The sequence below is a fragment of the Mixophyes fleayi genome, chromosome 12, assembly GCF_038048845.1.
Source record: "Mixophyes fleayi isolate aMixFle1 chromosome 12, aMixFle1.hap1, whole genome shotgun sequence".
NCBI lineage: Eukaryota > Metazoa > Chordata > Amphibia > Anura > Limnodynastidae > Mixophyes > Mixophyes fleayi.
In genome coordinates, this window is record NC_134413.1 from 30515826 (window position 1) to 30542679 (window position 26854).

A 26854-nucleotide genomic window follows, 5' to 3' on the forward strand; every position below is an offset into this window, starting at 1 on the left:
CCCGGCGCAAAAAAAGGGACCACAATTTTCTATATAAACGTATGGCAGATGATACACAAATTATAAATAACATATACAGTACATAAAGAGTGATCACTCCAGAGTAAATAACCTCTTGGCATATGAAAGCCCATAAACCAAAAGCATAAACTTTTTTTTTTACTTAAAAGATTTTTTATTGAGTTTTAATAAAAATAACAAGTAACAAACCAAGCAGTAATTACCAAATACAGTGTATAATGTAAGATTAAATGCTCTTCCAATACTGCCGACAAACGCTCAAGAAAAATAATAAACACAAGAAAAAGAAAAGCACACAGAACATTGGAGTATATTTAAGACATAGACATCAGGGGGAGGGGAGCATAATCTTTTTAAATGCATAAGGTATAGGTATAGAATTGGGCACAAAAAAAATTCCATATGAATGTTTACAATAGAAAACAATGTATAGTCATAAGGCATTTGATGGACACAAATTGAGAAGATAGAAAATGTATAGCAATATATTGACCCCTAAAACTTAGAGGAAATAAAAGAAAGATTATAATAATTTGCTTCATGTGATCTAGAACATTTAATTATACTGTTATTTATGACCATTGTTTTTTTTTTATATTACCTCTTTTGGTGAAAAATACTTTTCAGTCTTGTCAGTAATTGATTAGGGTGCGGTATTCTTTGACTATACTGTTATTGCCGACACTGATTAGTGCGACATCCAAATTCCAAAGATTAACAGGACGACATGTCAGAAATACAGACTTACCCTCTAACATACACAGAACATTTTTTGACAGGGCTTAAATAACTTCCGACTACAGAAAAGACCGGCAGTTGAAATTGACGCCACTTCAAAAGGAGACCCTGACATTTCTGGTGTTTAAAGTGGCAATGCCAGGACCCGGTGCTTGACCCCAATGTTAACCCTAAACCTATCCCTTACATTGGATTATACTGCAGCGGGTCCTAGCATTGCCGCTTTAAAACCGGAAATGTCAGTGTCTCTCTTTGAAGCGACGTCAATTTCAACTTTTCTGTAGTCGCAATTTATTCAGCAGTGTCGGAAATGTTTTGTGTGTCTGAAGGGAAGTCTGTATTTCTGACGTGTTCGGAATTTTGATGTCATCAAGTTAGTGTCAGCAATATCCGTATCAGAAATACTGACTACCACCCGTTGATTAGGTTTTTTCTCTTTCATATCTCCACAATACAATGCAGACCTGTTTCCATGCACTGTTAAACAATCTTTCCTGCTAAATGCTCAGGGTCCATGCAAAGGTCACTTGGTAAAGGATAAGGAAGTGTCATAGCATGGAAGGATGTCCAAAAGCTAGAAATATACTAAGCAATTACCTTTCTAAAAACACTCCGCCCAGAAATTAATTTATCCTTTAACAACCACCTCTTCCCACCTGGCAGAGGTACAGTGTCCAGGATCACGCAATTTGTGAGTCACGCCTGAGGAAAATGATTAACAGTCAGACTGTATATCTAATACCGCTTTCATACTGCCGCCCCGGCAATATCCCGGGTTTTTCAAGCCGGGTTTTTGCCGGGGCTCGGAGCGTCCCAGCTCAGAAACACCATTCATACTGCACCTCGGACCCGGGAATTTCCCGGGTTGACCCCATTCATTGCCAGGGCACAAGTCTGTGCCCTGGCAATTTGTGGGAGTCATCACCAGAGCAGTTTTCATTGGCTGAAAAATGGTGATGTCATTAAAAGGTGACTGTTTTTTTTTTTTTTCTTCCATGGGCTCCCACCGATGACATCATCCTCCAGAGACAGGCAGACAGCCAATCAGCTTGTTTTCTGTGCAACCCGGGTTAAAAAACCCGGGTTGCACCATTCATAGTGCAGGCAACCCGTGTCCGACCCGGGAATTACCCCTCGATAAATCCCGGGTTTTTAGACCCGGGATTTTTGACTTGTACCATTCATACTGCACCAAGACCCGGGTCGTTTGAGCTCGCCCCGGCAAAAACCCGGGATTTTGGTGCAGTATGAATGGGGTATTACTGCATTCTACTACGCTGCCCTCCTAATAGCATTTTATCCCAAACAATAGTCCCTGTTCCCCCACTACCGCAAAAGCATTTCTTATGTGTTTGGTTTATTTTTTTTATTTAATTGGTATTCCTTCCATTTAAACAATGCATTACTGTTTTATTGCAAATATGTTATTGCTGGTAAATCTTTGTGTATAAAAAAAAACATACATTTACCAATGTTACATTTTCAATTTCTTAGCTGTGCCTTCTTTGAGTATATAATAATGGGTCTCATTCTGTATTCCTGCATTTTGCTGAAAGCATCTGTGCAATATAAAACTTTATACATATGGTTCTGCAGTTCTTATTTTGTCAGAGGGAATTTCCAGCGCCACAATGTTTTAAAGCTGCACTAGCACCTGGGAAAAAAAAAAGTGTTGGTGCAGTCTGCCCTTTACCTGGAGGCGCGGGCAAGATGCATGCAACAATTTTTCCCCTGTCTCTGCTGGCTCTGTAATACTGAAAAGTCAAATCAATGAAGTGTGATCTATTCTAATCTACCGTTTGTAGAAAATGTGCACCCCGGAATAAATTGCATATCTTACTGGACCTCAAAGTGCACAGTAAACTTTGTATCTGCTGAATTTTAAGAATGAAAAAAATAAAAAGGGCAATGTTATTTATATATAGTTATAGATATGTATGTATGTGTGTAATATATATATATATATATATATATATATATATATATATATATATATATATATATCTATATCTATATCTCTCAGTAAAATGGCGCTCAACCCAGTATAATCCTTCTCTTGTAATATATATTACAACCATAAATATTTCACACTCCCTTATTAACAGGGTAGCAGCCTAGCTTCAAATAAGCAGGGTGGTAAATCCGATATCGCAAAATCTGAAAAGAGAAAAATGTGGGGAAAGGGGCGCCTGAGTGCAGTGTAATTGGAGATTAGACCAATAATAGATAATAAGTATTTTGCATATCCGGAGTAGGTGAGAAAATAATCCCGTCAATATGCAAGACCCTTGTCACCACAACACCAGAAATGCTGAATCTTGAACTCCAATATAAGGTACCAACACAGGAAATATAGAAGGAAAAGCCAGAGATAGTGTAGTAATTTGTGATAATTTAAAAGATGAAATGTCCCAAAGGCTTATGTGCGTACCAGATAGAAAAACTGCAAGGCTTATCTGTGTGACAGGGGCGGATCTAGGCAACTGCTCTACCCGGGGTGATTTTAGGGGGGGCGATTTAGGCCCCGCCCCCTTTCTAATTTCTAAGGCTGCTGACGGCTGCACAGTATGTGCAGGTCCGTTCAGCATTGGCAGTGTGCTGTCCCGCTACTCTGATTGTCACAATCAGAGCACCCGGGCAGCATACTGTCAATGCTGAACGGACCTGCACAGTGTGCAGCCGTCAGCAGCAAGCCCCTGCTAGGGGGGGCTATCGCCCCGATCGCCCCCCCCCCCCCTGGATTCGCCACTGCTGTGTGATCCTGCATGGAACCAGTATCCACAATGACCCTGTGTTTCTCCAGTTACATATTCTAGCACTAACTCTCCTGACAAAGTTATAAGATGAAACGCGTTGAGGATGGGAACACGCCAAAAATGTTATCCTAAACTGGCCTTCAATGTTCTTTGGACTATTTCACTACTGATCCATACAGAGACAGTAGAATTGGTTGTACAGACACTCCCTCCAGGTTTAAAAGGACTCCTGAACGAGGATGCAATTGGACACAGATAAGCTCTTATATATTTTCTGTTTGTGAGTGCATATTATTTGTTTATATATTAAAGATTGTGTTTTAATTACTACCCTATATAGTCCTTATCCTCTGTTCTGAGCAATTCAGAATATGTAACTGGAGAAATAGTTATTGTGGATACCGGTTCTGTGCATGATCACACATATAAGACTTGTATTTTTTTCTAACTGGTACGCACATAATACTTATTGTTGGTCTAATCTCCAATAATGCTGCACCTCTCTCCACATTTTTCTATCTTATCTATCTACATGGATGACCTGTCAGACCTTAAATTAAGCCAAGTAGAAACCATTCCTGTGTTGAATAAATACTCCGACCCTTCTACTCTGACCCTCTCAAAAAAACCATGGGCTTTTATAAACTGTTAAACTCAGCAACACCTGTATATACAAATGCATAGTTGCAGGAACAGAATATATTGGTAGGATGGGTCTTTCTAGTCTCAACATTTGCACTCCAACCTCCCCTCTCCAGACCAACTTTTTGGCAGCTGCAAGCAGGGTAAAGCGTCTGCGTGACCCTGACATCAGGTCAGTGTAGATTGGAGTTGTGCAGATTGGGGTTAACCTTGGACTTTGGGCTACTTGCACTGCTACTGAGTGCCTCTGCCTGTCTGTGCAGTGTATAAGTGGTCTTGTAAAATGAGGTTGTTCTACTTGGAAAGGGGTCTAATAAAACATGGCTGTATAGTGTGCCAAGAGCCTGCGCCTGCCAGGTAGAGCGTGCCTGCGGCTGCGCGACGGCCTGCCAGGTAGAGCGTGCCTGCGGCTGCGCGACGGCCTGCCAGGTAGAGCGTGCCTGCGGCTGCGCGACGGCCTGCCAGGTAGAGCGTGCCTGCGGCTGCGCGACGGCCTGCCAGGTAGAGCGTGCCTGCGGCTGCGCGACGGCCTGCCAGGTAGAGCGTGCCTGCGGCTGCCCGACGGCCTGCCAGGTAGAGCGTGCCTGCGGCTGCGCGACGGCCTGCCAAATGTGTAATATTTTTACCTTTTTAACTGATAAAATGTTTGCTAATTATATAATGTAATTGTTTGGGGCCTTCTACACATAGAAAGAGAAGATATACTGTCCTGGGGAGAGAGTTGGGGAAATCTTATTGGTAAGATGATGGCTTTGTGAAGATTCTCTATATTGTTAGAAGATCAAGTGTTCCATGACAGGACACCTTCATCCTCTGTATCCCGGTTAAGCAAAAAAACAACGCAAGACAGTAGTTTAGGTAAAAGTCCAGCACAGGGACCAACTTGACCTGTCGAAGGTCTAATGATCTTCGCAGCTGTTTGGCCCGATTTGGTGACTCCTCAGCTAGGTTACTATTTAGCCGGACATATTTTTACCAATTTGGCTACAAATCTGGTAGCTAACAAAGTGTGTCTGACATGACCGCATAAGAACTCCTTCATTCCAATTGACCGCCCATGCCATACAAAGTAGCAGGTTTTCGTCTGTTTCATTTCTGTAAGTTGTGGATCAGCTTTTCATTATACAGGATGATCATTCATTAGGTGATACGTGCAACAATTTGGGCCTAATTTAGACAATTTATTAACTGCTTGTTACTATATATATATATATATATATATATATATATATATATATATATATATATATATATATATATATATAGTCTTATATCTGATTTGCTTGTTCTCAGCACCATGCCAGTGTAAGTTTTTGTATCATTTGGGTTTCCCACTGCTGGGAACCGCAAATTGCATTTTGCAATTGTTCCTTTTGTGACACAGTATTAATATCCTGCGGACAGAACTATGTTCTTTACTGTTTACCAACTTTATTAGGACATTTTGTTAATGTAGCCTTTGTATTTGTCTATATGTAAATATTAAGGGGGGAATTAAATTCCCCCCGAAGTAGCGGCGAGAAAACTCTATTACCGTTATTACGGTAAATTTAACCCGGCTTTCTGCTCGCAGCTCCCTGAGTCAGCGTTGAAACTATCGTAATAACTGTATTTAAGCTTACGATTACAGTAATAATGTTAATGGTGCGTAGGCCGCATTACTTTTTACGGTAACATGGCCAATTGAATTCCCCCTTGAGGGTTGAATTTACAAATATATTTTTGTTCAGCAACTTTCCCTAGTTTCTATGAGTGGGCTCAAGACAACAACCCTCTGACCAACATTGTTGTGTGACTGATCACACAGCCCACTAAATACTTTGTAACCTTTGCATTCTAGCTGGACAAATATTCAATATGATGTAGCATTTACCCTTGTGTATCAAACCATTGTCCCATAGATTGTAAGCTTGCGAGCAGGGCCCTCTTACCTCTACGTATGTATGTATTAATCAGTATTGTTTTATTACTGTTTGCTCCCAATTGTAAAGTGCTACGGAATCTGCTGGTGCTATATATATATAAATTGATGATGATGATGGGCTTGTAAATCTGATGGCAGAGTTTACTGTGAGTGTTGGTATTGTTTCTCTTCTCTATATTCCCCCTATCTCATCCCAGAACTCGTCTCTTCATTTTATTGAAATATGATAACCCCTCACAATACAAGTAACTTTGGGGCGTTTTCTAATGGCAAGAGATGGTTATGATGTCATTGGAGCAGGGTGTGACTGGGTTGAGAAACAGCTTGGCCAGGAAATGACTGAAATGAAAATATGACGAGAGCGTAGACAAAATGGTGTAAAGATATTCATCCCGAAGTTATCCTTATAGGCTGCATAAAAGCATAACCTATAACTGTCTCTCATATGATTTAAATTCTCTTTTGCTGAGCACATTTAAGCAAAGAAAAATATTTAATTTACAGTCCCTTTAAAAAAGTTTGAGAGCCCTCCAGCCCCTGAATAAGTGATTTCTGCACAAATTTTTAGAGCAAGAGAGTAAGTGAAATTGCTCCAATTAGTTTTCAGTGAAACCGCTCCTGATTGGACAGATTCCACAGACAAGACCACTAAAATCAGAGCCTACATTCACGAACCCATAGCTGCTGGGAAGGGTGTGGAACCTCTAGTTCTCCTCATTGACAGCAGGAAGGGTGGGGAATTCAAGGTAACAGAGGGGGTCCTAGGTTTTGGACCATTAGGGGAACCTGCTAAAGAGAGGGATTCTCCCAAAGTAATTTAAGAAAAAATATAAAAATGCTGTATGAACAGTCGTATCTCTTGGTTTTACATCAGCCTCTCAAAATACAATATACAGGTCTGTCTATGAAACCATCTTGCATTTGCTTTTTCTCCTTTTCTTTTAAACGATTTAATGGTTTGACGTTCTGTTTTCAGTTGTACTAAACAGACCAGGATTAAACCGATTATGGTTATTATAGTGTTAATACCCCCTTTTGATGATGGCATTCAGGGACCTTGATTCTGTATCCCCAGGATTTCCCTATGTCCTATTTTATTTCCTGTATATATGTAAGGTTGGTGGAAAATTATTTGGAGACTTTGCTTTCAGGAAGTGGTTTATAGCAGCTGTAATTAATTTTCAATACACTCGTATGAGCTACAATTCCTGGCTTAGCCTGTTTTTTTGGGAGTGTCATATGCAAGGTAATTACTAGTCATATAAAACTGCAAATATGTGTTTGTGACTTAGGTCATAGTATTAGCTTGGTGTCTTTCAGATACCTCTGTGACCAGCTATGGGTTAAAACCGAGTAGGAAAGAGACTAAATCAATTTATCTCTTTGATTGTTCTAAGTTATTTTGCTCTACCCATGAGGTATTTATGGATGGAGGACCTGAGTCATTAAGAAGAGCAAAGCAAAAAAAAAAAAAAAAGTAACTTTGCACCTTGGCAAAACCATGTTGCATTGGTGTGTAAGGTAAATTTAAAATGTGGGGACAGATTTATAGTTTGGGGTAGAGCATGTCCTAGATCAACTTTCAATTTCAGTGTAAAAAGAAAGCTATCAAGTATTTGTGTTCTACATGACAAAGAAAAGCCAGTATTTTCTTTATGTACAAAATAATAAACTAATTTGCACACCTTGCTCTCCTTAATGACTCAGACCAGGAGAGTTCTAGACACATATTTACAGATAAGTGCCCAGTACCAAATTATGGCACGGCTAAAGGCATTGAAATCTCTCTTAATGTTACATCTATATCATCAGTAGTATGCAACAAACAGACCCCTCACATTCTTAGTGATTATGTGATATTCCAGGACATTTCAAATGGGTGACAGAGCAACTGGGATAGGTGTGAATGAAGGGGAAATAAGGCCACAGGAAAATGTTGTTTTCTCAACTGTCATACTTACAGGAATAGTGTCTGGTATATAAATGAAGGAAAACTTATGACCTGTTGTGTGGTTGGGGATAATATCCTCTTCGTAGGATATTCTGGTAACAAGTTAGGCCAGTGTAAATAAGACCTGACCTGGAAGGTGTTTGAAAAAGAGGTCATATACAACCAATTTGCATTTACACAGACTTTCTGGTCCCAGCATCACATTGGAAGGCAGGCTGTGGGTACCCGCAGCATGTTTGAAATATTCTGTAAATCTTACAAATTTGTTCACCTTTTGGGAGTCTATTTCATGTTGAGAAGTGTCCCATTATTCCTGTTTTCCCAGCAGCCAGAAAACATATCATTTGTGAGTTTACTACTTCTGTTTTTGTTTTGTTTTTTTAATTTTACAAGAACAATTGAATCATATCTTTGTATGTCACTTTGCTATTTGCTTTCATCTTTCCCAATGTAGGTTTATCTTCCATATTAAATTGCACTTAAATTCAGGTCTCTTTGTTCTTATGAATTCACGTGTCAGACTTCACTTTGTATTAGAACACCACATAGTTGAAACAGAGGAGATCATTTGGCTTATGATAACTCTGATGAAAGTAAATTGTGATAGATTTACTTTAAAAGGAGAGCTGAAGGCTTCCTGAGTAAGAGTGTTAGCTCTTCACAAAATAACCTTGGTGGTGGCATAATTGGTAAGACAATGCTAGTGCGCGGGATATACAGGGGGAGATTGAATCCGTTTTAAACAGACCAAGTGGTTGTTTTTGATTCGTCCTTTGTCACACATGTCAGACAGGCTTAGACAGGGCTGCCAAGTGGAATTCAGGGCCCCGGTACAACAACTTCATGGGGTGCTCCTTCTAATCGAGCATGGTAAAAAATTTGGTGGGTGTGTTCATACAATTGGGGGCCTGCCTAGCAAGTGAAAAACGCTAGGCCACTCTCCTACAGAAGAAAAACCTGCATTGTTGTGCACTCCTGACTTTCAGGACATCTGGCATCATATTGTAGTATATAAAGAGTTAACAATCTTGGCCTGCCCCTTGGCCAGAACAGTCACCAAAAATTGGGATTGTCCCACTAGAATCACAACATTTCACAGACTGTCCTGCTCTCTCCTACCTGTTCTTGTCACTTTCACCACATGTGGCTGCTGGTTTCTTTAGTTGCAGCTTGTCTGGATCCTGAAATGTTGGGGGGCCCTATTTGGAATAAAAAATAGGTACATTTAGAAAATTTCAACCAGCCCCTGCGATAAATCAATAGGACCCACAGTTACTACTTAGGCCTTCCTCCAGTTCCAACATTAAAATAATAGTATTAAACAGACCAGGTGGTTGTTTTTGATTTGTCCTTTGTCACACACGTCCAAGTAGGTGTCCCCCAGGGCTCCGTCCTCGGCCCCCAACTCTTTTCGCTCTAAATTTCCTCCCTTGGTGCGCTCCTCTCCTCCTTTGGTCTTCAGTATCACCTTTATGCTGACGACATTCAACTCTACATCTCCTCTCCTGATCTCTCTTCCACCCTCCTCTCTCGTGTATCTGACTGTCCCTCTGCCATCTCCTCCTGGATGTCCTCACGCTTTCTCAAAATTAACATCTGTAAGACTGAACTCATTGTCTTTCCCCCCTCCAGACTCCCCTCCCACTACAACCTCTCTATCGTTGTTAACAACACAACCATCTCCTCTGTCACCCAGCTCTGTTGCCTGGGTGTCACCCTTGACTCCTCTCTCTCTTTTGCCCCCCACGTCCAATCCCTTGCATAAGCCTGTCGCTTCCAACTGCGCAACATCGCCGACCCTTCCTCTCACAAGACGCCATCAAAACCATCATCCATGCACTCATCATCTCCCGCCTTGACTACTGCAACCTTCTCCTCGCTGGCCTCCCCCTCTCCCATCTTGCCCCCCTCCGATCTGTACTTATTGCGGCTGCTAGACTCATCTTTCTCTCACGCCGCTCCTCCTCTGCCTCCCCTCTCTACCAGGCCTTACACTGGCTCCCTTTCCCCTACAGAATCCTCTTTAAACTCCTCACTACCACTTACAAAGCTTTCTCCCAGTCTACTGCCCCCTACATCTCTAACCTCCTTACCATTCACACTCCTGCCAGCTCCCTGCGCTCGGCAAATGACTGTCGCCTCTCCTCCACTCTAATTACCTCTTCCCACTCCAGAGTCCAAGACTTCTCCCGAGCTGCCCCCCTGCACTGGAATGACCTCCCTAGCTCCATCCCTCTCGCTCCCAATCTGTGCTCCTTCAAACGGGCACTCAAAACTCACCTGTTCCTGAAAGCCTTCCAACCATCCACTTAACCCCACATCCACTCTGGTGGTTCTTCCCCCTCTCCCCTGGTCCTTTCTTCTCCCTTGCATCACTGCCTCCCTTCGTGCCTGTTTTGTCCACCCTCCCTTAGGATGTGAGCTCGTATGAGCAGGGCCCCTCTCCCCTCCTGTCTCCATACCTACTCCTCTGCTCCGCCCTCACTCCATATGTCTGCCCGGAGTTTCTGAAGCATTGGTACTTAGTGTTTATTGTTCTGTAATGTTTTACCCTGTATGGTCTACTGTTTGTACTATGTAAGACGCTGCGGAAACCTTGTGGCGCCTAACAAATAAATGATAATAATAATAGTATTTCCATTTAATAAATGAACCTATTTCCCTCCCTTAAAACAGCCCCAGCAATAAATTAATAGTATTTACATTTCATAAATATGCCACTTTCCCACAACCATCACTGCCATTAAATAATTCATAGTTCCATTTAATAAAGACCTCATTCTCTCCAAACTCACCCCCACATTCAGTAGCCCCCAAACCACCCCATCTTAAATTAATAGTCCCCACTATTAAATTGCCCCAGCACCCCACAAATAAAATAGCACCCATTAATTAGCCACCACCCACCTCACACACACTACATTGCTACAAGGCCCCTGTGCCATAACACACACATTACTGTGCCCCTTTATCATCACTGCGCAGTGCCTCCTTATGATCACACTGTGCTCCTTCATCCCCACACTGTGACCCCTTATGAAAACACTGCGCCCTCCATGCTGCTTTTCCTCACTTCAACTGGACCCCCTTCATCACACTGTGCCATACTGCACCCCTCTTTTTCAATCACACTGCTCCCCCCCATTTTTCAATCACACTGTGCCATGCTGCTCCCCCTCCTTTTTCAATCACACTGTGCCATGCTGCTCCCCCCCTCCTTTTTCAATCACACTGTGCCATGCTGCTCCCCCCCCCTTTTTCAATCACACTGTGCCATGCTCCTTCCCCCCCCCCCGTTTTTTAATCACACTGTGCCATGTTGCTTCCCCCCCCTTTTTTTCAATCACACTGTGCCATGTTGCTTCCCCCCCCCCCTTTTTTTTTTCAATCACACTGTGCCATGCTGCTCCCCCCTTTTTCAATCACTGCCATGGTGCCCCCCCTTTTCCAATCACACTGTGCCATGCTGTTATGCTGTGCCATGCTGCTCCCCCCCCCTTCTTTTCTGCTTGCCTCCCCTTACTTCCGTTCCTTTACTTACCTTTGTATTCTTTCATCTCTTTTCTTTTCTTCTGTCTTCTCTCTTCTTGCTTCTGTCTGGGTCCTCTCTGCGCCACTCCTCACTGAACGTCTGGTATGACTTGATGACGTCACGCCCGACACTCCGTGTGAGTAGAGCAGAGGGGAAGAAAAAGGGACGTTGGCGTCGCGATCACTTGAGTATATGTTTTTTTTTGTTTGTTTTGTTTAAAACTACCCAGCTCCCCCCGCCAACGAACACCCCCTCCCCCTCACAAAAAAATATATAAAAACGCCAAAAAAATAATTAAAAAAAAAAACGGCAGTGAGGGCCTCCTGGCATGCCTGGGTAAATTGTACCACCCCCTCTCGGCGGCTCTGGGCTCAGATGAGTGCTGGATCGTGAGAGGGAGGTTTTTCTTAAACTTAATCTTGTGTGCTGCCATTTCATTGCTAGCTGTCAACTCTGGCGGAAGTTAATTGGGCAGAGGCTTGCAGGGAAATAAAAAAAAATAAACAAGTTCAACAGGTTTATTTCAGTTTTCCTCTCCCCTCCATTTTTAGACAAATGAACTTGTCCTCTTCATCCTTGAAGAGGGGATAACACTGCAGTCAGACAGTTATCATTTCCCGGAGCTACTAATAGTTACAATTTTATCATTTAGGCTCTTTTTCCTCTCTTGAATTTTCGGATGCAGACTAAGTTTCAGATTTTGTTGGCTTAATAATGGATGTTTATATATTTTTGGTTCATAATAACTGTTGGCGCATGATAAAGTCATATTTTTTTGTCAGGCTATCATATGTTTTGCAAAGATAAGGAGGGAAAAGGAAGTTTATTTAACTGGCAATGACATTTTATTTGTACGAAAACTTTCTATTTTCCTATTTTGAAAAAGCTGATGTAAAGCCGAGGGTCTTTCTAAAATGCTGACATTGTGCGTAGCATTGTGACCTACAAAGAGAACAGGCATCACATGAGTATAAACAAAATAAAAGGGTTTAGGGGCCCCTCCTATTGTGTATATGTAGTTTCATTGATGAATGTCCTGTCAATAGCAAATTCACATTTTGTACCAAAATGTGATTAAAGAGACTTTCAACCCATGTAGTGTCTCCCTATACAACAGTCAAGTGTTGATTCCACCATCCCTCCTGTTTTTTCTCTACTTGGTTGCTCTAATAATGGTTCTCGAGGGGCATTTGCCCTAGACCTGCTAAATGTAGTGTGACCCACTATTAGACTTTTAATGATGGAGTATAGATAGGAGAGACCCTTAAAATTTTCTATCTAAGCCCCTTGGTGACACAAATGTATTTTTAAGGTGGTGGGCTCCTCTTCTTTCAACAAAGAGTTAAAATGTATTAAAGTGCAACTTTTACAGACCCTCTAGATGAGACCCACTATGGCCAGGGGTGGGCAAACCTGTCCTCAAGGGCCATATCCAGTTCATGTTTTTAGGATTTCTTTAATCATGTACAGCTGAGTTAATCTATTTGGCTGGGTCAGTAATTATCCCACCTGTTTCTACAGACAGAAATCCTAAAAACATGAACTGGATATGGCCCTTGAGGACAGGTTTGCCCACCCCATAGTCACTATGGGCAAACCACCCCAGGTTTGCCCATAGTGACTATGCTGACTATGAATTTGCTACTAACTAGTTACATCATACAGGAACTGCCTGAATAATATTTAAGAGAACTAATATCTATTTTTGAGGTATTGGTTCCTAGTGAATCGTTAGGCTACATTCTCATGAATATGGAAACGTTTAACCACAATATTAAAACTTCTTCAGTCTAAATTGTATAATTTACATTACAGTAACATTAGGTGAAAAACTAAACCAAAACTTGTACTGCTTTCTGGATAAAACTTAATCATTTCTACTTTGGAGATACAGTTGCAAGTTCTCAGTCACCTTTTACAAATGAGGGCCCCACTAATGTGGTCTTAACCTTTTGGCTCACTAATGTTTTAAAGTGGCCCCGCCTCCCACATTTACTTTAACTGACAGCCTTATTAATATCTGGAACAACGTCGGACAAAACTCTTTCATGTTTAGTAGATGTTTCATGTCGAAAGTAGGAAAGTTGTAGGATGGAGCTGCGGCTGTCCAGTGACAATTGGCGCGCTCACTTCCTATTCCTAGATGCAGAAAAATGCTTATTTCAGGTAACAATGGGGATCGCTAAACCATGTGTCTGTGTACAGTGAATGGAGATCTGCTTAAATTATGGACTTGTCTGAATGTGCACAAGTCCTTCACGTCATTCTGCTGTGGATGTGAGAAGTGCACAAAAAGAGTCTCCAGTGCTACGGACTCTGAGCCTTGTAGAGTGGCTCTATTGGATTATCCTCTGTGCAGTTAGAGGCCCTCCTAATCCTACACTTTCTAGACTACCCAGTGTATAATGCAGCCTTAGCCCAATGTACGTGATCTCTGTGTAGCAGAGACATCCTATCTTATTGCAGAGATCCACTCCATTCATCACACAGAGATACTAGGCTCCCTCACGTCCTCCTTTACTTACCTTTATCCGGGGATGCATCTGTTTTTGCTTGTGGCCCTCATAGTACTATGAGTGTTACTCTGATCAGAGACACTTGTAGCCCTAACTAGGCCCAAAATCTCTACAAAGGCATGTAAAGATTCTGTGGGAAACAGACAAAGATGTCTGTTAATACCCAGTCTTGTAGTATATTATTATTATTATTATTTATTATTATTATGTGTAGCACCTAATCGGTTACTCCGTGCTATCTGGAGAATGCACACTCATTCAAAGCCGTCCTTGCACATTGGAGCTTATATTCTAAACACTGACATACACATGAGCATGCATACGAATGTATTTTTGTCACAAGCCACTTAACCTACCAATATGTTGTTGGACTGTGTGCAATTTTGCTCCAGGTGCTCCAGTTTCCTCCCAAACACATGGAGAACATGCAAGCTCCTCACAGGCGGAATCTAAATTCAACTCATGACCCTAGAGTTGTGAAATGGCAATGCCAACCGTTGTGCCACCATGCTGGTTTGTTCCCAGTTGTAATGTGTATGCTAAATACATAATAACACTGTTTTGCCTCCGCATGAGGAAGCACAGTTATTCAGTAACGGCACTTGCACCAAAGAGGGTTTGACTTGGCCAGTAAAGAGATCAGGAAGGATTATTTGCATTCACTTCTAATTTTTGCATAAAACACAGTTGTGGGTTCTAAGCTAGAGGCAATTATACCTTATTTGCAATAGACTGTGCTGCTTCTGTTGAGCTATCCATTGATAGTAGACATGCTTTATAGAACAGGGTCTTATCAAATTAATTGAACTGTGTGAATTGCTATCCTGAATAACATATTTTCGTTTTCTGTAGGCTATGATTTCTGCCAGGTCTTACAGTGGTTTGCAGAGCGTGTTGACCGGATTATTCTTCTTTTTGATGCTCATAAACTGGACATATCTGATGAGTTCTCGGAGGCAATCAGAGCCTTTCGAGGTCAGGATGACAAAATCCGAGTGGTGCTCAACAAAGCTGACCAGGTGGATACTCAACAGCTGATGAGAGTCTATGGGGCCCTGATGTGGTCATTGGGAAAGGTGATTAACACCCCGGAGGTGGTTCGGGTTTACATAGGCTCTTTCTGGGCGAAACCTCTACAGAATACTGAGAACCGGAAACTCTTTGAAATGGAAGCTCAGGATCTTTTCCGGGACATCCAGAGCCTTCCCAGGAACGCAGCTTTGCGCAAACTAAATGACCTGATAAAAAGAGCTCGTCTTGCAAAGGTAAGATGTGTATTGTATACGTGTGCTTTCAATATCCAACCAGAGGACATCGGGATTACTATAGCATACCATTATGACTGTCAGTGGAGTGAAATGTATATTTTGTACATTTTATCTTCCCCATATACATCACCCTATATATCCCCCTTGTCAGAGCCGGATTTAGACCTCATGGGGCCCTAGGCAAGATACTGGTTTGGGGCCCCCTCCCTGAAAAAATCCATAGCACTATAGTTTTTAGCATAACATATAGCCCTATTCAGGGCCTGGCTGGCAGACTTTAGTCAAGGGGGACAAGCACATAGCACTGTCCCATAAGTAGTGGCTCATTTTTAAAGGTTGGTCTCACCGAGGGCCCTCTGGGGACCGCTGGGCCCTAGGCAAGTGCCTAGGTTGCCTAGTGGTAAATCCGGCCCTGCCCCTTGTCTCCTCTTCGGTTATTCTGAGTTTGATTTTAAAATTGTACAGTATGTCCTGTCGGCACCTCTCTGTCCTTCTACCTTGAGTACAATGGTCGCATTATTTTCCTGCATTTATATTGATGGTTTCTGTTTAGTGACGGACATATTTCTTTATGAGGAACAGTATTTCCCATTGTGAGATAGTTATAATCTTCTACTTCAATGCACCTTAAATGGAAAGTGTGTCTGTATATTGCCTTTTGAAAGTCTAAACGAAAACGGTTTGCTTCATGTGCCTAGTACAGGTAAATGTGTATGCTAGAGACCTGTCTACACTATCCGTCCATGGAGGCTATCGGAAAAGATCGGGAGTGGTGTTTGCCTGCACTGTGGCTCCAGGGCTTGGATGTTTCCCCAGTTTTTTACATACCCACCCCTTACCGCAAAGCTACCACCAAAGCTATTGTATTATGAGATTGTTATCACATATTTTAGAAGATGGGCCCTCTAGGAGGAGAAAGGGGGATTATGCAGATCAGAGACAGAATGTCGCTCTACTGAAAGGTCATCTCTGCCAGCATTCATGCAAACAGACCTGTAATAAGCATATTACATCTTCATCTTCATCTTTAAATATTTCCACTAGACAAACACAAAGGGAAAGGATAAAGGATTCAGGTTCATCTAAAAGTTCTACATAGTCAGATATTATACATTCTGGATCTGGTAAACATGTTAAAGTTGCTCTAGCCCTCCCTTAGCCCCAGGCGTTCCTTTCAGGACTTTCTCTGCAGTGTTTGTGGCTAGGCTCACAGATCTGGCTGAAATTCAGGGCTGTGACTGTTTTTTGTTTTTTTTTGTGTTTGTCTGTGTGGGGGGAAGGGGGGTTGTTAATGAGCGGAAGGGGAAATGAATGGTAATGCAGCTTTAAAGTGACCTATTATTAAATAGTGACATACATATTTAGTTTAATATTTATTATTGACCTAATGATAGTCACATTAAAAAGGGCTGTTTTGTGTTCTTGTTTTGTTTTTTTTTTTGTTTTTTGTTTTTCATTCCACAAATCCCTGTATTGCCAGTAACACAGACTGGAGCCAAGGAATAATTCTGTTGATTTATGTAGCATATTTTGACTTTTAACAATGGTGAATGGCATCATTAGTGTAACATGGGGAAGTATGATATAGATCACTGGTTCCCAGCATTATAATGGGACACAGAAGTATGACCTTTTTATGACCAGACTTTCCTCTATAGGTGATCAGGGACCTGGTCCATGCTGTATGCATTGGGCTCTATACAGTTTGTCTATTTGTAAAAAGAAATCAACAGTTTCCTGTTCTAAACCTTGACCTTGAAAACCTGGATAACCTGTTTGAGTTGTGTGGTTCACAAGTCTCTGAAAAGGGGGAAAAATACTGAGAGTTCTATGAACTCACAGGAAAATGCAGAAGGTTCTATTCTAGACTTTATAATGTACTGAAACATGGAGAGTAGAGTTTTGTTTTTTTCCTGCTGATAAAACAAGAATCAATAGATCATTTATTTTGTTGAAACTGTAAAGTAGCACATCATTTCCCATGAAGTTTCGACTGCTTATGCTCCGTTCCGTGCCTATGAGGTATGTATAATTTTATAAATGTCCAAGCAAGAGCTGTAGAAGGCAGCTCCCATATGTTAATAGATGCAGATATGCAATTAAATACGTTCTATGCACAACCTTCTATTCATGTCTCTTAGAGAACACAGCAGGAAACTAAACTTTTTTAAAGAAACCTATGAGGTTTTTTTTGTGTTGTTTTACCTTGTGGTACAATTTTCTCCCAGATTATAAGCGACAGTTACTACTTGCAGATTATTTTTAAGGGGCCACTGCACCGGTCTGTTACAAATCGTAAAAAATATAAATCGCACATAAAAACAAAAGTGCATCCGCGGTTGACTAAGGAGTAGAGAGGGCAGAGTGGACTTTGCTAGTGAGAAGTCACAGTAAAGGGCAGTGGTTCCCAAACTGCGCGCTGCGGTTCCCTGGGGTGCCGCACCCAGGGCCAGTGGTATGCAAGGCAGGTGACTATTTGGTAATTATTTTGGCTTAGGGGGGCGCCTTGAAAACATTAGGGAGAACCTAAGGGTGCCTCGAACTGAGAAAGTTTGGTATCCACTGGTATAGAGGAAGAGGGCAATGCTAGCACAAAAGGAGCTAGTGGGACCCCGAGTGGGGATGGGACTGGAGCTAGTCGAACATGCCGAGGGAGTAGTATCAGGCCAGGGTAGGATAGGCTATAGTGAAGAGGTGGGGTTTCAGAAGTGCTTGAATAATTGAAGGTTTGGAGAGGGTCTGGTCAGGCGGGGTGGGGAATAGCACGGGTGAATTCTTGGAGGTGGAATAGAGAGGGTGTTATCAGAGCCCTTTCTATGAAAACTCTGTGAGCCCTGCACTAGCTATCCGAAATGTAGTGTCAATATCGTACAGGTAACCTTTTATACTCTTATACTTGAGTCCACCCTGATAAATTTAGAAATCATGTGATAGTCTGTTTCCTGACTGTTGAATTTCAGACTGCCTTTAGGAAGCAGATAAGACTAGGTTTACGGATTATGAAAGCAGTATAAAAACTGTTGTCTCGTTGTATCCAGGGTACCGGAGCAACAGTATTTATGGCATGTAGCGAAATCTGTGTCTCTATCAAGAGCACCTTTCATGCTGTCACTTGCTATTTGAAGGCAACACGTTATGACATGGTCGATAAACAATGTAGCTGAACTTTTAACATCAGTCTTTCTTCCACTTGAAAAAATCCTTTCAAAATATTTTCGCTATTTCCATGCCAGTGATGACAAGATAGACTGTAAACCTTCTAGCTGCTATTTAAAGAGGTCATCCTCATCATTTATTTATTTGTTTATATAGCGCTACTAATTCCGCAGTGTTGTACAGAGATCTCACTCACATCAGTCCCTGCCCCAATAGAGCTTACAGTCTAAATTACCTAACACACAGAGACTAGGGTCAATTTGATAGCAGCCAATTAACCTACCAGTATGTTTTTGGAGTGTGGGAGGAAACCAGAGCACCCAGAGGAAACCCACGCAAGCACGGGGAGAACATACAAACTCCTCACAGATAAGGCCATGGTCAGGAATTGAACTGATGACCCCAGTGCTGTGAGGCAGAAGTGCTAACCACTGAGCCACTGTGCTGCGTCTTTCCATGCATTACTCTTTATAAAAGCACAAAATAAAAAGGCTCACAATAGTTTGTCATCTATTTCCATTCACCATGATTCCTCCCCTGCTGTTCATAAAATAATCCCACCACACCACCTACCAGTGTAGCCAAATCACCTTTTTTACATTCAGTAGCAGGCAGGGCTGGGGGCAGGTGGGCATCTGCCCCTAGAGCTGGTCCCCTAGTGCTTAGGGCTACCGTGGGCTGGGTCACTGGCCCACCTGCATTTTATTTTCTTTAAAATAGGCTGCTGAGTTGACTCTTGCCCCCCCCCCCCCCAGCTAAAATTTACTACTCCTCTAATTACATTATTCCCCTATCTCCCCCCACTCATGCTTTTTTTTTTTTTTTTTTTTTTTTTTTTTTATTAACCAGTCTAATTATAAAAGCCTTTTTAAAAGTTAGGATTGCCCAACAATATTGATTTATTTTATTTTTTTACTGTGGATTATTTAAAATTATTTAAAATGTCTCTACTGTGCAGGCTGGGTGAGGCTATACAAGTAAAATGAACAAATTGTGTTCTGGTTTATTTTACTGTAATGGTGACCTGGTGTAAGATGCACAGCTGTAGTGATAATTAGAACATAGCCTTGATTTATACTCCTGTGAAATGAGCTCTGTGCAGTAAATTCACTATGTGAAATGTCACAGATAATTGAGTTCAGGGGATGCAGTTGCCATTCTACTGTTAAGAATATTCTCCAGCTCTGATGTTGCTCAGATCACCTCCTTGTTTGCTCAGGATCTGTAGCTCTGTCATTTAAACTAGTTATATTTGTTTTTCTTTCCAGCTGCATAGAGTGCTGACACCAGATAAACTTGTGACTTACTAGTTACTCACATATGAAAAGATATTAGTGTTTTGACATTGTGTTTTACATTTGTTATGTAGCTTAGTAATATTGCTCTGATATCCTACAAAGGGGTAGATTCATTAAACCTTCTAAAAGAGGAAACGTTGAAGTGTTGTCCATAGCAACCAATCAGATTCTAAATTATAGCTAGAATCTAATTGGTTGCTATGGGCAACACCTTCACTTTTTTTTTTTTTTTTAATAGAAGCTTTACTGAATCTACTCCAAAGATAAGCTGGATGTATGAGCTTTGTTCTCTATAGAGGTGTGTATTACCCCACAAACTTCCTGCACCAGTTTGACCAGTGCATTAAACCTCTATTCTTTTGTTAATAACATTTTAAATGTTTGATTTGGACACCTGTTTACCTAGACCTTTCTTTCCCAACATATCTACATATGCACATGCTAATCTGAAATAAACTGTGCTGCTGTTAACGTTCCAATGCGCTGTTTGGCCATCTTACCTTGTACTCCATGTCTGTGTGTCCCCATTGATTAGTTTTTTCTTATTGACATTTTTTTATTTTAATGAATCAGATGTGCAAGATACAAAAGGTACATAATTAGTACATATATTATAATACATTCAAAGAGGATATTTACAAGCGAGATATGTCAAAGTAGTCACATTGTTATTGCTGTGTTGGGTAACAGTCAGCTGATGGCAGTCTTAGGCTAGGTACACACTGGAGAATTTTCCGACTGACGTGTTATCTACAGCGATTGTACCTGCGACTGAAGATCCGGCCAGTTGGGCGAATCATGCATACACACTACACGTGATTTACCTTCAGATCTGTGCACTTCATCTGGTCCTATAGTCGTTTAGAGAATGACAGCACAATAATCACTCTTTCATTCATTCCTGTCACACCGATTAACCGCCTTGTTATAGCTATTCACATGTCATTATGAATTTCGTTAGCTTCTGTGACTCTGACACAAAATATCCAGTCTCATTTATTCACCGGGACATGTTCATTGCCGGCATCGGCTGAAAAGACCATGGGATATATTTACTAAACTGCGGGTTTGAAAAAGTGGAGATGCTGCCTATAGCACCCAATCAGATTCTAGCTTTCATTTATTTAGTACATTCTGCAAAACGATAGCTAGAATCTGATTGGTTGCTATAAGGAACATCTTCTTTTGGTCTTCTGTGTCATAACACCAGGAATTGAGTGGAATATGGATTTACAATATTTGACATATGAACCTGCAGACCAATAATAGGATGTTTGTACATGTCCATCACATATGGATAGCACACAGCCCCTAGAACACAATGGGAAAGTCCTATATAATGTGCTTTATGTAGAGTGTGGTGCCAGCTGAGGAAAACGATGTAGCACTTATATTATTTGTTAATACATAAGCACAATGTCATGATACCAGGCAACCACAGGTTTTGCCTGCACCAACTGGCATAGTGGATTCAGAGTTACACAATGGCAACAAACACACCAAGTTGGCGTTCATCGGGCAACCTTTATTTCATTTTCATAGCACCACTATATAATGCAGCGCTGTAGTGTAAATATTTAATCATTCACGTCAGTCCCTGCCCCATTGGGGGTTAGTCTAAATTCTCTATCGCACAAACCTACACCAGTGTCCATTTTGCCATCAGCCAATTAACCTACCAGTGTGGTTTGAACTGTGATGAAATTCACGCAAACAAAGAGAGAAAATGCAAATTCCACTCAGATGTGGCCCCAGTCGGAATCAACCCCCTGGCCCTAGTACTGTGAGGCTGCAGTGCTAACTACTGTGCTTCTTTATCTAGTAGTAAATGGAAAGCCAGCTACTATTACAGCTAGTGTCCCTGGATATATTATATATATATATATATATATATATATATATATATATATATATATATATATAATTATTTGTGAGAGCGATTTTGGGACCCCCTGCTAAACCTATAATTACCCCCTAAATGAGCCTTTTGCATAATTAGGAATGTTTCTAGCCTGCGCTCTGCAAGGAATAACTCTTGTCCGTGGGCTCCTCCCATTATGCAATTGATACATTTTGCAGCCCCAACAGATACCACCATATTGGTCCATAAATCCATGCCCTTTTCTCATTTCCCAAAAGATTGCGTTGGTGCAAATATAGGTTGAATTGGCACAAGCACTGCAGAAGGCACAAGCTTACTCTTGGAAGACACCATCGCAAACTGGAAGTAGTAAGGCAGAACAATGTGAAGTGATGCAAAGTATAAACGGAGTTCAAGCTCCTCCCACTTTGTCACTTTAATAAAACTTTCACATTTATTACATTGAATAAAAGGTTTTTGTGTTTCTCCTACAGTATTGGTTAAGCTCCATTTATGGTTTACATCAATAATGAGAGTAATGGGACCTCTGGACTACCTTCATTCCATGTGTCAATTTTGTGTTTGAATTTTGTGTGTTTGAATGTTCTTATTACAGTGATTGAAGTTAGCCTAGAAGCTGTTCCTGCGGCATAGTGCTGCTTAATATGGGCCAGAGCCAAAAGCCACAGGCTCTTAGCTGGTGTTATATTCAAGTCTTTATGTGGAGTGAATATGGCCATGCACACATCTAGGAATACACCCTCTCCACCCTTTATCTTCTTCCTGTGGTCTCGCTCTGCAAAATTAACTCTGTACTTGCCAAATGCCTCCCGCAAACTTCTGCTCTCCCGCAACGCTGCCATATGTGTTCTTGCAGAAGTTGAAGTGCATTTGTGCAAATGTAGACGCACAGTCGTACGATGCTGCCCTGTGCCTTAGCTGTAGTTTACTTTGTAAAATGACCTCCTCTGTGTTTGTAATAAGAACACTTCACAGTAATTTTATTTGTTGATCAGAAAAAAAGTCACTTCGCCTTTTGCAATTTGGATTTCATAAGTAAAAAAAATTCTCAGAAAAAAATGACTTAGAATTTCTTTAGAAATTGAAACTGTTTATGCATTTGTGAAAGGGAAGATTTTTGTGTTGGGAAAGTCGGTTCTGAGCTGTGTTGTACGGACTAGTATAGAAACCATTCATTTCAAATTTGAAACTGTGTTTTCCCTCCAACTTTGATGTAATCTGTGCTGGCTGACCAAATATAACTGTACTATTATACTTCTTCTCTGGACCACCATTATAAACAGAAGTACACTTATAATGCAGAGTCTATCCAAAGCAGAATCATTTCTGGTAAACACTTTAGCAGAACCCATTTTGGTGGAAATTCTACAACTTAGAGCCCTTTGTAGCTGCTATCATATATAGCAGAGCCCCCAACATGGTGGCTAGTGTATATAGCCACCTCCCATGCCTGAAATGTGGTGGCAAGTGAACGTAGCCGCCTCCCAGGCCTGAAATGCGGTGGCAAGTGAAACTAACCGCCTCCCAGGCCTGAAATGTGGTGGCAAGTGAACGTAGCCGCCTCCCAGGCCTGAAATGTGGTGGCAAGTGAACGTAGCCGCCTCCCAGGCCTGAAATGTGGTGGCAAGTGAACGTAGCCGCCTCCCAGGCCTGAAATGTGGTGGCAAGTGAACGTAGCCGCCTCCCAGGCCTGAAATGTGGTGGCAAGTGAACGTAGCCGCCCCCCAGGCCTGAAATGTGGTGGCAAGTGAACGTAGCCGCCTCCCAGGCCTGAAATGTGGTGGCAAGTGAACGTAGCCGCCTCCCAGGCCTGAAATGTGGTGGCAAGTGAACGTAGCCGCCTCCCAGGCCTGAAATGTGGTGGCAAGTGAACGTAGCCGCCTCCCAGGCCTGAAATGTGGTGGCAAGTGAACGTAGCCGCCTCCCAGGCCTGAAATGTGGTGGCAAGTGAACGTAGCCGCCTCCCAGGCCTGAAATGTGGTGGCAAGTGAACGTAGCCGCCTCCCAGGCCTGAAATGTGGTGGCAAGTGAACGTAGCCGCCTCCCAGGCCTGAAATGTGGTGGCAAGTGAACGTAGCCGCCTCCCAGGCCTGAAATGTGGTGGCAAGTGAACGTAGCCGCCTCCCAGGCCTGAAATGTGGTGGCAAGTGAATGTAGCCGCCTCCCAGGCCTGAAATGTGGTGGCAAGTGAATGTAGCCGCCTCCCAGGCCTGAAATGTGGTGGCAAGTGAATGTAGCCGCCTCCCAGGCCTGAAATGTGGTGGCAAGTGAATGTAGCCACCTCCCAGGCCTGAAATGTGGTGGCAAGTGAATGTAGCCGCCTCCCAGGCCTGAAATGTGGTAAGTGAATGTAGCTGCCTCCCAGGCCTGAAATGTGGTGGCAAGTGAATGTAGCCGCCTCCCAGGCCTGAAATATGGTGGCAAGTGAATGTAGCCGCCTCCCAGGCCTGAAATGTGGTGGCAAGTGAACGTAGCCGCCTCCCAGGCCTGAAATGTGGTGGCAAGTGAACGTAGCCGCCTTCCAGGCCTGAAATGTGGTGATTTGCATATAACGCAGGCCCCATCTCTAGACAAAAAAATGGTGAATAGTGTACTAAACAGACTTCCTCCTGGTGCTCTGATTTCTTAAATTTCAGGCAAGAGACTCTTGAGACTTCAGCTGGCAGGTCCGTTGTATAAACAGCTCCTGTATCCTGTTGCTATTAATAATTAGAGGACGGTGAGCTGCTAGATATTATCCAGCGTTCCAAGAAACTTTTCCTCCTAGTAACAAACAATAAGAGCAGGACCCCTCCCAAGGTGCTGAACCTGAAGAAGGGCGGTCGTCCCAAAGTTGACCGGACCTTTTAGGAATATACAGAGGAGAAAGAGATTTCAAAATGTTGTGTATTGCATTTAAATGCATAACTACTCATTTAATTAGTTGTAAATAGAACCTAAATAAATGACTTTTTTTTCATTATTTCTCCCTAATCTTTTGGCAGACAGCAATGCACCTTTACTACCAGCTAGAAGCGGCTACGTTTTAGTGTATGGAATAACTTGTTTAGTGTTCAACTTTGACTTAAGTGTACCCAACGCCTATGTAGTGGTGGCTGCTGAACCAAACTTCACAAAATGTCTATCCTGACGAATGACCTCTAAGTCACAGGGCTAGATTTACTAAGCTGCGGGTTTGAAAAAGTGGGGATGTTGCCTATAGCAACCAATCATATTCTAGCTTTCATTTATTTAGTACCTTCTACAAAATGATAGCTAGAATCTGATTGGTTGCTATAGGCAACATCCCCACTTTTTCAAACCCGCAGCTTAGTAAATCTAGCCCACAGTGTATATAGGTGATGGGTACACTTTATTATTTTGAGACACACTGATACATTTAATAAGACTGTGTGACAAGCAATCAGTATAGAAAGTTTGTTTTTCTGTGTTTGTCTGTAAATTGCCAATATGACTAAAATGTCCATAGGTGCTAAAAACAAAAGATTAACATTGTCACAAAAATGTCTCAAAGTGCAATGCGACTAACGTTATGGCTAAGTCAGACCTGAATATGACATGGCGGTAACTTCAATTAGCAAACTAATGCAGCCCCTAAACATATTTTGTATTGTCTCGCTGCTAGGATCCAATCTGTCACCTTGTTAAAATAACCATATAATGGTTCATCTGAAACATGATTGAATATTACAGGAAAGTGCTGTATCTGTGCTATGTATAATGTCTACCTGCTGCAATGCTAACTATGCATCTGATTCGGTTACGTTATGCAGTTCCCATGTACTACGCACACACGGGAACCGAACTTGTAAACTTTAAGGGCCTGAGTCATTAAGGAGAACAAAGGGAAAAAAAAAAAGAGTAGCTTTGCACCTTGGCAAAACCATGTAACATTGGAGGGGGAGGTAAATTTTAAAATGTGGGGACAGATTTATAGTTAGGATAAGGTATGTCTTAGATAAACTTTATATTTTAGTGTAAAAATAAAGCTACTAAGTATTTGTGTGCTACATGGCAGTATTTAACGTATGTGCAAGATAATAAACTAATTTGCACCCCTTGCATTGTAACATGGTTTGTACAGGATCAAATGTACTCCTTTTTTTTTTTTTTTTTTTTGTCTTACTTTGCTTAATGACTCAGGTCCTGAGTGTGCAGTGCTTTATTTAATTCGGGTTGGGGGTCCTATCTACATACTTATATAATTATTTGTTTAAACAGATTTAAAGAAGGTGAACTTAGCTATTTGCACATAAGTCTGTCCAGTATGTTTACTGTTTTATTAACTATAAGTCTCAAATGGCTTTTCTGGCATTTTATCTCCGCCAGTCTCAGTGACTTGTTACTGTACAATGTGCTGTAAATGCTTTATTATGCTTAGTGTGTTCTAATAGCAAGGAGGCATAGAGGTAATCCTCAAAATGTGACCTGTTTTGGTGGATGTTCCAGGGGCTAATTGTATACATAAAGCAAAAGAGAGCCTGGTAAAACTTAACACTTGCTCAGTGCTCTTACAGAGATGCAGTGGACTTGTTCACCTTTTTTTTTTTTTTTTTTTGCATCATTGGTTGAACCTTCTGTTGATTGCAGAATGCTACCATATATAGTATTGAGATTCGGCAACTAAACCTCGACTTGTCATGATTTTGCACCCTGACCATCAACCCGCAGAAGGGGCGGTACTTATCAAAAAGTGGGTTGTGTTTTACCCAATTTTGACCATTTGTGGGCAGAATTTGGTGAGACCGAGGGTAAGGTCTATTTTGTCTGATTTTGTGACTAAATTTTGGGCACACACATACACATACACATACACATACACATACACATACACATACACATACACACACACACACACACACACACACACGCTTACTTTGTAGGAATGTCTTTGTGTCAAACCACAGCTTAATAAATCTGCAGTAGCAATGTAAAGTGAGGCCCACTTCCTGAAAAGCAAATATCACTGGGAACTCTTTGTAGGATATTAATCTACAAATGATATAGACTTTTAATCCGAAGTAACCTATGTATGTATTTTATTTCATACTTCAATTTTTTTCCTCATTCTGTTATTTAGTCCTAAAATATATCAACGATTAACCAAACTTATGGAAACACTACTGCCCTGATTCTTGATGGTGCAGTGGCACCTAGTGGTTATATGATC

At 41.6% G+C, this 26854-nt stretch overlaps 1 protein-coding gene across 1 annotated transcript in view; it reads left to right on the forward strand.

Annotated features, from left to right (window-relative positions):
• The window catches only part of EHD4 (EH domain containing 4), a 56192-nt gene that overhangs the window by 20588 nt on the left and 8750 nt on the right, over positions 1-26854 (forward strand). Inside the window, exon 4 of the mRNA XM_075192837.1 lies at positions 14933-15345. Within this exon, the coding sequence (XP_075048938.1) occupies positions 14933-15345 (413 nt within the window). The remainder of the gene's footprint in view (positions 1-14932; positions 15346-26854) is intronic.